General features: G+C 45.6%; 1 protein-coding gene across 1 annotated transcript; it reads left to right on the forward strand.

The window, feature by feature from the left end:
* The first annotated feature begins 63 nt into the window (after window positions 1-63).
* Window positions 64-12,921, forward strand: LOC144612197 (uncharacterized). Its single transcript, XM_078431755.1, has 4 exons — window positions 64-124; window positions 8,756-9,033; window positions 9,992-10,689; window positions 12,417-12,921. The coding sequence occupies exons 1-4, from the start codon at window positions 64-66 to the stop codon at window positions 12,919-12,921; spliced, it is 1,542 nt and encodes a 513-aa protein (XP_078287881.1).
* The last annotated feature ends 294 nt before the right edge of the window (window positions 12,922-13,215 follow it).

Raw genomic sequence — 13,215 nt, forward strand, 5'->3', positions numbered from 1 at the left:
AGACAGCAAACAACCTTACAATTATTTTTCAGAGTTAAAGAAAAATCAACCAGCATGAAGAGTATGACGGATGAGAATGTGTATATTTCCAGGTCAGAAATCGCAATGACCACTCGTCCCTGTGGTAAGTGAAATCAATCAGAATTCTTCTTTCCATTCCTCCAGGTTTAAAGTAATGGCTTATTCTAGCTGCCAGTACTCACAGTGACACTTTGTGCCATGGTTGAGTAAATGGATTGAATAATGAACAACTAGGGCAACCCACCTCTTCATTAATGGGAACATTGACCTTTGTCCAATTTCTGATTTCAGGACTGTGACAAGTTGCAACATCAAAAAGCATAACTGTGCCCCAATGTTTTTGGGGTTGTGCTATCCATGGTCACCATCTTCTGAATGACATAAAGCTTTGGTATTGATTGTAAAGTTAGTTCAATTTGAAATTACTGATGGAATTTTTGAATGTTGGTAAGGAATCTCTCCTGGAGGAAATAGTCATTAAAAGCAAAACTGTACATATCCTGCTGCCAATAATCTGGGACTAATCACAAGTCTGCTGGGTGTACTCATTTCATCAAAAATTATAAGACAAATCTTACGGTTTGACACACGTAACCTGTCTGATATATTATTATTAACTCCTGCCTGATATATTAATGCCTTGCAAAGTCAATAAATTTGCAAGGCATTAATGTATCAGGCAGGAGTTTCTCCCTTGGGACCTTTCAAATTTTCCAATGACCAGTGCGCACAGCGGTTAAGTTGCTGCCTTACAGCGAATGCAGCGCCGGAGACTCGGGTTCGATCCCGACTACAGGTGGTGTCTGTACGGAATTTGTACGTTCTCCCCGTGACCTGCGTAGGTTTTCTCCAAGATCTTCAGTTTCCTCCCACACTCCAAAGATGTACAGGTATGTAGGTTAACTGGCTTGGTAAATGTAAAAATAAATTGTTCCCAGAAGTGTATAGGATAGTGTTAATGCGGGGATCGCTGGTCGGAGCGGACCCAGTGGGCCGAAAGGGCCTGTTTCCGCACTGTATCTCAAAAACTAACTAAAAAAGTGTGTGTGCACATAAAAATGAGGGCAGGAACAGATACCGCAACATTTAATTCTAAACATTATCTTTCAGACATTTGTTTATTAATTGAAAGATTGAGGGCATCACAGGCAGAGCTGGCATTTCTTGTTCTTTCTAAAGTGCCCCTTGTGTGACATGGTGCAGAATGTGGAGGTTGTGGTGCTCCCAAGCACCCATTGCCCTCAACCTTTATGATGTAGAGGCTGCAGGTTTGGGACATGTTGTTATAGAAGTCTTACCACAAAGACTCCAGTGCATTATGGAGATAGTAAACAGTGCATTTCAGGTTGGAGAAACCAGTGTACTTTGGAATGAAGAGTGCCAGGCTTCTTGGGTGTTGTGGATGATCTCTTCCAGGGATGTTGAGATATATTTCAATGTCCACATTGATATCCCTTGTTTATTGGCAATCCCTTGGTGTAGAGGATCACTACTCCCATTCCAGCTCTGTCAGTTTTGAGAGAACTGATTCTTTAGGTCTTTGAGTAAGCTAAAGATTCTGCTGCTGGTGTCTATATGAGTGAATGGCTTATGAGGTTGGGATCATGATATTTTTGAGACTCTTTGATTTCCTGAAGAGGTCAAAAGGCCTTCCAGGTTGTCCTCCTCCATCTTGAACAGCCACATATCAAGGATTCCCACAAATTAATTATGCTGTTACATTTTCACAAAGGGCAACCATAAAGCATTTTCTGCATTCTGCAAGATCTGGAGCCTTGATGCCACTTTGTTCATCTGGGAGAAACCAATGCCTATGGTTTACGTAATCCTGTCAATTAATTTGCAGAATTTTACAAAGAGAGCAGTTGATTTATGTTTATTGTTATCACGTGTTTGCAATACTGGGAAAAGCTTTAACTTGCATGCTATCCAATCAAATCACATAATACATCACAAGTAGAAAAGGTAGAGTGAAGGGAAAGATGGCAGACTGCAAAATATATTTCTCAGTATTGTCATGCAACAGTTCCAGAGAAAATGAACTAGGTTGGAGAATCGGGACTGTATCTAGCTTATCGAAAGACCATTCAGTAGTCTGTTAACTGTGGGGAACAGTGGCTGTTGTTTCAATGAGATTGGTCCACAAAGAATTGTTGGTAATCTTATGCCCAAGAATCCTTTGAACTTTGGCACTATTGATGATGATTGGGGCATGTATTCTATCCTGAAGTCGAGAACTAGCTTTTCATCTTGTGACATTGAAGGGGATGTTGTTAATTTGACACTAAGTTACAAGGTACTCTTTCTCCTTCCTGTACTCTGTCTCCTCATTGTTCATGACCAGACAGCGGTGTCATCTGCAAACTTATAGATGCGTCATTAATGACACATTTGATTAAGCATCTACAAACTTGTGGAGCCTGTTGCAAGTAGTACCTGTCTCTGAGACATTAAGGAGAGCAGGAATTACTGTTGCACAGTGGACCAAACAGTTAGTCTCAGATTGGAGTCTGTATCTTCAATTACTCATTCCTTCACACAACAGAAATCACTGCCTGTGTTTTCCTCCAATGGGTTTTTCCAGACATATGGAAATATATTCCCATTTTCCAAGGCTCATTATGGAAATGTTTTGCAGGAGTGTGCTGTACTTGAGGGAGCAGTGACATGTTAAGAGAGGAACTTCAAGGATAAAGTGTTGGAATAACTCAGTCTCTGGCATGCACAAGTGATGACACAGGTTTGTTTGATCCCGATCCCAATTTTTCCAAATTATGTCAAGTTTATTGTTGTATGCATGTACGATGTAGATACAATGAAAGGCTACTTTGCAGAAGCATAACAGGTTTAGAGACGGATATACATAAAACTAATTATGTAGAAATTCTGTAAGACTGCTGCGAGAAGACTGTGCAACTCTACAAGACATCAGTCAAATTACGTTGTTATGAAAAGTCTATGGTTGTGCAATAAGAATCACGGTTGCATTAGGATTGCACATATGGTTTCAAGAATACAGTTGTCAGAAAGTAGCAGATCCTGATCCTGGTGGTGAGACTTCAGGCTTCAGTATCTCCTACCTGATTGTAGCAGCAAGATGAGAGAACAGCCCGGATGAATGGGAACCTTGATGACCGATGCCGCCTTCTTGAGGTGGGTTCTCATGTAGATGCTATTGATGGTGGGGAGGTGTGTGCCTGTGATGGACTGGGTCGAGTCCACCACACCATGCAGCCTCTTGCATTCCTCTGCATTGGATTGCCTTAGCAGGCCATGATGCAACCAGTCAGGATACTTTCTACAGTACATCTGCACAAGTTTGTTAAGAGTTCAGCTAGAGGTTATTGTTGCAGCACCACTCAACCAATTTCCCTCTCTCTCACATCCAGTTGCAAAGGAAGGCACAGAGAACCAGGTACTAGGCCTTACTGGTAATTTGGAGGGGATGATAGTGTTGAATGCCAAGCCGTAGTTGATGAATAGCTGCCTGACATGTATTCTCGGTGGTCTACAGCAGAGTGCAGAGCTAGTGGGATGGCATCTACTTTTGACCAGCTTTGACAGTTCACAAACTGAAGTGGATCCAAGTCATAGAACATAGAAAATAGATGCAGAAGGAGGCCATTTGGCCCTTCGAGCCAGCACCGCCATTCATTGTGATCATGGCTGATCATCTACAATCAGTAACCTGTGCCCGCCTTCTCCCCATATCCCTTGATTCCACTATCCCCTAGAGCTCTGTCTAACATTTGTGAGGCAAGAGTGGATTTGTACCCTAGCCAACCTCTGTAGGCACTTTATTACCGTGAATCTGAGTGCTACCAGATGGAAGTCAGTGAGGTAGATCACAGTGGCCTTCTTAAACATGGGAACGATAGATCCAATGTTGGATCAGGTGGGAACCTTGACCACAGATGCAAGAGGTTGAGGATATTCCTGAATTCTCAAAGTAGTTACTCGACACAGGTTTTTCGTACTCAGCCATGAACACTGTCTGGACTGGATGCTTGAAGTGAACTCACTTTCTTGAAGGAAAATCTGCCAATGACTTCAGAGACCAAGATCACAAGGAAGAGCCAACAGCAATTATGTTATCAAAGAACAGGAATGTTCAATATCCTCAGACATATTGTCAAAGTATACCTGTGGAGTGAAATGGTGAAAAGGAAGGATCTCACCAAGGACCTGGTCTCAGAAACCACAGATCTATTTAGTTTTCATGTGGGGAAAAAAAATTCATGTCAGCATGCATCATTAGAAAAGGGCAAAAAGGGAAAAAAAAGTGGACAAAATTTTGTACAAACCAACAGCAAGCATGGCTTCATAATTCCGCTTCACGTTCTTATAACGGAGCTTCTCCCAGTCACTTATTTGTTCAAACTCTTCCTTGGAAAAATAGCCAGCAATGTCTTTGAACTTGTCAGCATCCTGGAAAAACAAACATTGTATCTGATTCACTTTGGTGCATAATCTGTAATCATCAGATATTAATTCCAAAACAGATTTGAAAATATCATTTAAAAAATTTAATACAGGACAATTCCAGGATAAAGAATCACAACTTAAAATTAAAGGGTAACTTCTTCAGGATAGAAATTCGATATTTCTTCACTCAGAATATAGTGAGTTTTTTTCTACGGTTGAAAGAAATCAGCTGTTAATTACATTCCAGGAAGATCAACACATTATTGATTCCAAGAAGTAATAAACCATATCGCAGTAAGAGAGGAAACTGCATTTATAGTGCAGGTCTGGCATGATCTGCCTGAAAGGTCCAGACCCAAAATGTTGCCTGTCAAGATTCAAGATTGCAGCTTCCAGCCAACAGACATCAGTGTCTACATTTCTGGCAATGAAGACAGTGACAATCATGGACTTCCCCCACACTGAAGTCAGGAGAAGCACACAGCGGCTCCTGCAAAAACACTATTGTAAAAAAAAAAAATTGCCCGAGATAATAATCAGCAAGCCAGGCAGCATCTGTGGAGGTAGAAACGGAGTGAATATTTCAGGTTAATATTTTTTCCTCACAGCTGGGGAAAGTTGCCAGATGGAGACCGACAACTAGAAGGATGAGGGAGATGGTCTGAATGGCCTCCCAGATCAATATTAATGTCAGTGATCCACTTCAGAGACCATGGATCTCATCCATTCCTCATTGACACCAATTCCTGGGGGTGGTGATGATCTGTGATGGAGCAGCATTTTCCCCGTTCCCAGGCTCCCGAGAGGACATTTATCTGGCATCTTCTGCCCACTCTCCAAGTCAAAGCTCCCTGGAGTCTCACCTCTGAGCCCTGCATCCCAGACATGGTCTTGTCTCCTCGGTCTCCCTTCCTGAGCTCAGCCACTCACTTCACACCTCACCTCGACTAAATCTCACCTCGGCAACACCCCACCTCGACGAAACCCCACCTCGACGAAACCCCACCTCGGCTAAACCTGACACCTCGACTAAATCCTCTACTATATTTCACCTCACACCTAAACCCCTCACCTCCACTAAACCTCACACCTCACGACTAATCTTCTTCTCACTCTTAAACCTCGCCTCGACTAAACCTCACCTCGACTAAACTTTTCCCTCGACTAAACTTTAACTCAAACCTCACTAAACCCTACCTCACTAAACCGCCTTGGCTAAACCCCACCTCACCTCAACTAAACCTCACCTCGTCTAAACCTCGCCTCAACTAAATCTCAATTAACTAAATTTCACTAAACCTCAAAACTCACTGAATCTCATCTCACTAAACTGCACAAGACTAAACTTTACCTCAACTAAACCTCACCTCAACCCAAACCTCACATTGACTCAACCCCACACCTCAACAAAACCCTCACCTCCACTAAACTTTACCTCACTAAACATCACCTCACTAAACCGCCTTGGCTAAACCCCACCTCACCTCAACTAAACCTCCCACCTCACGACTAAAATTTACCTCAACTAAACCTCACCTCGTCTAAACCTTACCTCAACTAAATCTCAATTAACTAAATTTCATTAATGCGCAAAACTCACTGAATCTCACCTCACTAAACTGAGCAAGACTAAACTTTACCTCAACTAAACCTCCCACCTCACCACTAAACTCCACCTCACCACTAAACTCAACCTCACCACTAAACTCCACCTCACCACTAAACTCCACCTCACACCTAATCGCCGCCTCTCTCCCGCTATTTATCCCAGGGAGCTTTGACATGGAGAGTGGGCAGAAGATGCCGGATAAATGTCCTCTCGGGAGCCTGGGAACGGGGAAAATGCTGCTGCTCCTGCTATCCCCCCCCGCCCCGCTCGCTCTGTCTCTCGCAGTGTAATCAGTGTTGTGGGGGAACAGTGTGTGTGATGATACCATTAAAATGCAGAATATATCTCATCTATCAATTCACAGATTTTTGTTATTTTTCTTTTTAAATGATTTCTGCAAGTTTCTGCCCACTAAAATGGCGTCATGACGTACTACGGTTTTTATGGTCGATTGGTCAACCTTGTTCCTCTAGTATCTTTGGTTGAGGTAAAGTTTAGTGGAGGCTAGGATTGGGTGTGAGGTGACGTTTAGTTGAGGCTGGGTTTAGTCGAGGTGTGGGGTTTAGTCGAGGCGAGGGGTTTGGTCGAGGCGAGGGGTTTGGTCGAGGCGAGGGGTTTGGTCGAGGCGAGGGGTTTGGTCGAGGCGAGGGGCTTGGTCAATGTGAGACACAGGATGATTAAACCACCAGGGACAGGACGATTGAACTACCACTCTACCAGGGACAGGGCTATTAAACCGCCAGGGACAGGACGATTGAACTACCACTCAACCAAGGACAGGGCTATTAAACCATCAGGGACAGGATGGTTGAACTACCACTCTACCAGGGACAGGGCAATTAAACCGTCAGGGACAGGGTGATTGAACTACCACCGAGTTCGTTGGGGCACTGATAATGTGGTACAGGGATAGAGGCAGGCTGGGCAAAGGGCCGTAAATTTAGGAGAGTGTCTAAGCAGCAGGGATGGGTTGAAATGGGTCATGAAGGTAACTAAGGGTCATGTGGATAACTACTGCGCTTGCTCAATAAGGTAAATGAATATTGCAAATACGCCCCTGATCGGGGAACTGCCAATTGCCATGCACATACAATGTATGATCTGGGGGGGGGGGGGGGGGGTACCCGGGGCGGTACAGATGATTGTGCACCTCAGCGCTCTGATTGGAAGGAGCCCGAAGGGGAGGGGGATTCAGCAAAAGGGAGGGAGATTCAACGAAGTTGTACTGTATAAAGAGAAGGCACTGTCTTTGTCTCGGTGTGTCTCGGTTTGGAGAGGCACCCGGCTCTGCAGACTCGTGAATAAACTTGTCTTATTTCCACCACTTTGTCTCTGGCATCGTGATTGTGAGCACTCACATTTACATCTCACAGTCGAGGAGGGGTTTAGTCGAGGCGAGGGGTTTAGTCGAGGCGAGGGGTTTACTCGAGGTAAGGGGTTTTATACTGGACTCGCCGAATGTCCCTATACGGCTATCTAGCAAGCTAAACAATTGACCCAATAAAGACCAGTAGTGATTGTGATTGTGAGCACTCACGTTTACATCTCACAAGCTTGGGGGCTCGTCCGGGATCGCCACTTTGGCCGCTTGGCGGAGGCGCGGAAGGAAGGGAAGGTGCACCCTGCTGATTTCAGCAGTCCCTGATCTCCTTGCTTGCCATCAGCGGTTTGAGCGAGTGATATCCGGACAAGAGACTCGTGGAAACAAGAGGGAATCCGGAGAAAGGAAGGGATCAATCGAGCAATTTCTGTGCACAGGACCCGGGTAAGAAAATTGACTATTAAATATTATTCGGGCGATTGGGTTCTGTCGGAAGGGAGAGGTCGGACAGGGAGGATGGGTAATTCTTGTGTTAAGAATAATGACCCAGGGGATAAAAAATGTGCCAAGGAAAAGGGACCAAGGGAAGAGGGTCCCCTCATTCCGCCCGATAGTCCGTTGGGGCGAATGTTACAACTCTGGGGAGAAGGAGGCACAGGGGGTAAAAATAAGGAGACTGATTAAATTCTGTTATTTTGATTGGCCAAAGGAACCAATAAAAGGGAGTTCAGTCTGGTGGCCATGACTGGGCTCCGATGAGGATTGGGTACGGCAGGCATTAAACGTGTTTGTCAATTCAAAAGCTTTACCCAATCTGGAGGAAAGTTGTTATGTAGGCTGTTGGGTTCCTCAGGTACGTTTACTAGAATTGGCAGGTAAACAAGAACCAAATGTTCCCAAATGGGATCCCTTGGAACATTTGCCACCACCATACGTGGTCCCACCGCCTCCCCTTTCCGGGTCTATACCCGAACAACCAAGGGAAGACGGAGGGGAGACGTCAGGTGGAGGAGGACAGGGAGCGGCAGAGAATCTGCCTTCCCTAGAACTCCGTAGATCCCGTCGAATAGAGGAAAGGAAGGGTGAAACTTCAACTGCATATCCCTTGAGGGAGGTCCCCATGGGCGGACAAGGAGGGGGATTCGGATTTGTAAACGTTCCCCTGACCAGTACGGAGGTTAGGAATTTAAAAAAGGATATGAAGGGTTTGCTGGAAGATCCCTTGGGGTTAGCAGAGCAACTCGACCAGTTTTTGGGCCCAAATATATATACCTGGGACGAACTGATGTCCATTATGGGAAATCTGTTCGACTCTGCAGAAAGACAAATGATTAGACAGGTCGGAATTAAAATTTGGGAGTGATCCGGGCATCATCCAGCTGTAGCGGGGAACGTGAAGTACCTGATTGCCTCGCCCAATTGGGACAAGCAGTCCGAAGAGGGTCGGAAAAGCATGAGAGAACTCCGGGAAATAATAATAAAAGGAATAAGGGAGGCCGTGCCTAAGGGACAAAATTTTGAGCGAGCATTTGAGAACCAGCAGGCAAAGGACGAGGCCCCCACTACCTTCCTACGAAGGTTAAGAAAGAACATGCAGCAATATTCAGGGATTGACCCGGAGTCAGACGCCGGGCAACAACTCTTGAGGGCGAATTTTGTAACCAAATCCTGCCCGATGTCCGGAAGAAATTAGAAAAAATAGAGGATTGGAATGAGAAACCATTAAATCTATTATTAACAGAGGCACAGAAAGTATATGTGCGGCGGGATGAGGTTTGAAGGTTAATTGGCTGGGTAAATGTAAAAAATTGTCCCTAGTGGGTGTAGGATAGTGTTAATGTACGGGGATCGCTGGGCGGCGCGGACTTGGTGGGCCGAAAAGGCCTGTTTCCGCGCTGTATATATATGATATGATATGATATGAAAGGCAGAAGGGGAAAGCCAAAATGATGATGCAGGCGGTAAAGCAAGTGGTTGAGCAGGACCGAGAAGGGGATAGACGGAAAGAGACCTATAGGGGAAGAGGAAGAGGAAGAGGAATAAGGGGAAGAATGGGAAGCGAGAGAAGAGATATAGGACGCGATGGGGCATGGAGAACAGGACCTTCTAGGTATTATCACTGCAATGGGGAAGGACATTTCAAAAGAGAGTGCCCTAAACTAAGGAGAGAGGTTCAGTCGTATGCCCTGATGGAAGAGGAATAGGGGGGGTCAGGGGTTCCCCTCCTTGGGGTTAACAGGACACAAACGGGAACCCCTAGTAAATTTAAAACTCGGACCCCAAGGAGAAGACACAGTGTTTATGGTAGATTCGGGGGCTGAAAGATCAAGTGTGACCAGAATACCTGAAGGGATGGCGACCGGGAAAGAGCATGTGCAGATTTCTGGAGTAGGAGGGAAAGTGATGGCGGCCCCGGAGATAGAAGGAGTAAAAGTCAAATACGAAAATAGGGAGGCGGTGGAAGATTTGATTCTAGTTCCACAGGCTGGAGTAAACTTAATGGGACGGGATCTGCAGATCCAGTTGGCAATAGGAACGGCACCTGTGGAAGGGCGGATAGTGGTCCAATTATATAAACTAAAAGAAGATGATGAACAGAGAGGATCAATGATCAGGTCTGGGCTGGGGAAGGAAATAGAGGGGGGCTGAGGATACCACCCCTCCGGATAGCCCTCCGGGAAGGGTATGACGTGGTGCGAGTCAGGCAATACCCTATCTCCATCGAGGGCCGAAAGGGACTCCAGCCAATCATTGAAAATCTATTGAAGGAGGGAGTATTGGAAAGTTGCATGTCCCCTTATAATACCCCTATCTTACCCGTACGAAAGACAGACGGAACATTCCAGCTGGTACAGGACCTCCGAGAACTAAATAAGGTGGTCCGGACTAGGTATCCAGTGGTCCCTAACCCAAACACGATTATGGGACGGATACCCCCCAGTCACAATTGGTTCAGTGTAGTGGATCTAAAAGATGCATTCTGGAGTTGTCCCTTGGATGAGGGGAGCCGAGACTTGTTCGCTTTTGAATGGGAAAACCCAGGAACGGGTAGAAAGCAACAGTATCGCTGGAAAGTACTTCCTCAGGGATTTACTGAATCTCCAAACCTGTTCGGTCAAATCTTGGAACAGGTGTTAGAGGAATACCCGTGTGTCCCCCGGATCCAGCTCCTGCAGTATGTGGATGACCTCCTGATCTCTGGAGAGGGAGAAGGGGAGGTGCGGGATACCACTATAATATTACTAAATTTCCTGGGAGAGAAGGGACTAAGGGTATCGAGGAATAAACTCCAGTTTGTGGAACAAGAGGTGAAGTACCTGGGCCACCTAATTAGTGGGGGAAAGCGAAGAATAAATCCTGAAAGAATCACAGGAATCACAGGCTTGCCGATGCCTCGGAATAAAAAGGAAATCAGAAAATTTCTGGGGCTAATTGGGTACTGTAGACTCTGGATCGATGACTATGCCAGACAAGTCCGGTTCTTGTATAACAAGCTAGGAGATGAGAAAGATAAGGTGGAATGGGACCCGAAAGAACAACAGGATTTCCATCAGCTAAAGAATAGCTTGATAACCGCTCCTGTTTTAGCCCTGCCATCAATAGGCCAGCCCTACCATCTGTTTGTAAATGTGGAGGATGGGATAGCCCTCGGGGTATTGACTCAGAGGAGGGGGGGAAGCCGGCAGCCTGTGGCATTCTTATCAAAAATATTGGACCCAGTGTCACGAGGATGGCCTGAATGTATACAGGCAGTGGCAGCCACAGCGGTCCTAGTAGAGGAGAGCAGGAAATTGACCTTTGGGGGGGTTTTGGTGGTCTCCACCCCACATACGGTGAGAACAATATTGGCACAGAAGTCTCAAGGATATTAAAGTATGAAGCTATCCTGATGGAAAAGGATGATTTGACCCTAATTACGGACAAAAACTTCAACCCATCTCAGTTTTTGTACCCGCCCGAAGAAAAAGAAAAAGAGAGAAAATCCAGAACATGATTGTAGCGAAATAATAGAATTAGAGACCAAGAGTAGGGAGGACCTGGGGGAGCAGCCTCTGGCTGAGGGAGGTCGATGGTTTATAGATGGGTCATCTTGGTGCATAGATGGGAAAAGACACAGTGGATACGCCATAATTGACGGGAATACATTAAGTGAAATAGAGGCTGGACGATTACCTGGGAGCTGGTCAGCCCAGTCCTGTGAGCTCTATGCCCTGATGCGGGCATTGGAGTTACTCGAAGTCCAAGAAGGCACCATATATACTGATAAGGGGGAAGTCTTTTAGGACCGAGATGAGAACGTTTTTTTCCACACAGCGAGTGGAGAATCTGTGGAATTCTCTGCCACAGAAGGTAGTTGAGGCCAGTTCATTGGCTATATTTAAGAGGGAGTTAGATGTGGCCCTTGTAGCTAAAGGGATCAGGGGGGTATGGAGAGAAGGCAGGTACGGGATACTGAGTTGGATGATCAGCCATGATCATATTGAATGGCGGTGCAGGCTCGAAGGGCCGAATGGCCTACTCCTGCACCTATTTTCTATGTTTCTATGATTCGAAATATGCTTTTGGGGTGGTGCATACCTTTGGAAAGATTTGGAAGGAAAGGGGAAAGATAACAGCGAGAGGAAAGGAGTTAGCACATGAACAGTTGATTGAAAAAACCTTGGAATCATTAGCAAAGCCAGAGCAAATAGCAGTAGTACATGTGGCGGGACACCAGAAGGGAAATTCTCTAGAGGCCCGGGGAAACAGAGCCGCGGACGAAATGGCAAAATGGGAGGCTTTATAGGGGACAGTAAAGATGATGTCTCTGATACCTCTCAGGGAAGGGATGGAGAAGATACCCGTGTTTTCCGAATTCGAGATAGGTAGGATGAATGAGTTGGGAGCAAAAATAGCAAAAGATGGACGGTGGTGGACGCCGGATGGGAAGCAACTGCTAAATAAGGAGATTATCAGAGAATTATTGGGGAGATTACATTCCCAGTCACACTGGGGGGCTCAGGCATTATGTGATACCCTTTTACGTACGTATGCTTGTAGGGGAATATATACTCTGGCTAAACAAGCAGTCTCAAGCTGTGTCATCTGTCAGAAGATAAATAAGAAAGTGATGAGGGCAATACCGGGAGGAGGTCAACAGTTAGCCATCAGACCATTCCAGAGAGTACAGGTAGATTTTACTGAACTCCCTAGGGTGCAGAAATGGAAATACCTCCTGGTGGTAGTGGATCACTTTACTCGTTGGGTGGAAGCATTTCCCACAGTAAATGCCACTTCACAGGTGGTAGCCAAAATTCTATTGGAACAAATAATCCCGCGGTATGGAATCATCGAATCTCTCGATTCAGATCGAGGAACCCATTTCGCATCAAAAGCCCATTTGCTCATTTGTGATGCCCTGGGGATAAAATGGAAGTTGCATACTCCCTGGCACCCGCAGAGTTCGGGAATGGTGGAGAGGATGAATGGCACCCTAAAGACACAAATTACCAAACTAATGGAGGAGACTACCTTGGACTATGTGCTTGCCGATAGCCTTGCTTAGAATTCGAACCGCCCCACGAAAGGATATAGCAGTATCCCCCTACAAAATGTTGTTTGGGTTACCTTATTTGGGAAAGATAGAAGGAATACCCACCTTAGAGGGAAGTGATGTTTTCTTAAGGAACTATCTATTGGCAGTATCTCGTTCTATTACAGAATTAAAAACCAAGGGGCTGCTGGCACAGAGTCCCCCTCTCGACTTTCCAATCCATTCTGTGAAGGCGGGAGACTGGGTTCTTGTGAAATCGTGGAAGGAGGAGAAGTTGCAACCCCGTTGGACTGGTCCGTATTTGGT

This window comes from Rhinoraja longicauda, chromosome 43 (assembly GCF_053455715.1).
Source record: "Rhinoraja longicauda isolate Sanriku21f chromosome 43, sRhiLon1.1, whole genome shotgun sequence".
Taxonomy (NCBI): domain Eukaryota; kingdom Metazoa; phylum Chordata; class Chondrichthyes; order Rajiformes; family Arhynchobatidae; genus Rhinoraja; species Rhinoraja longicauda.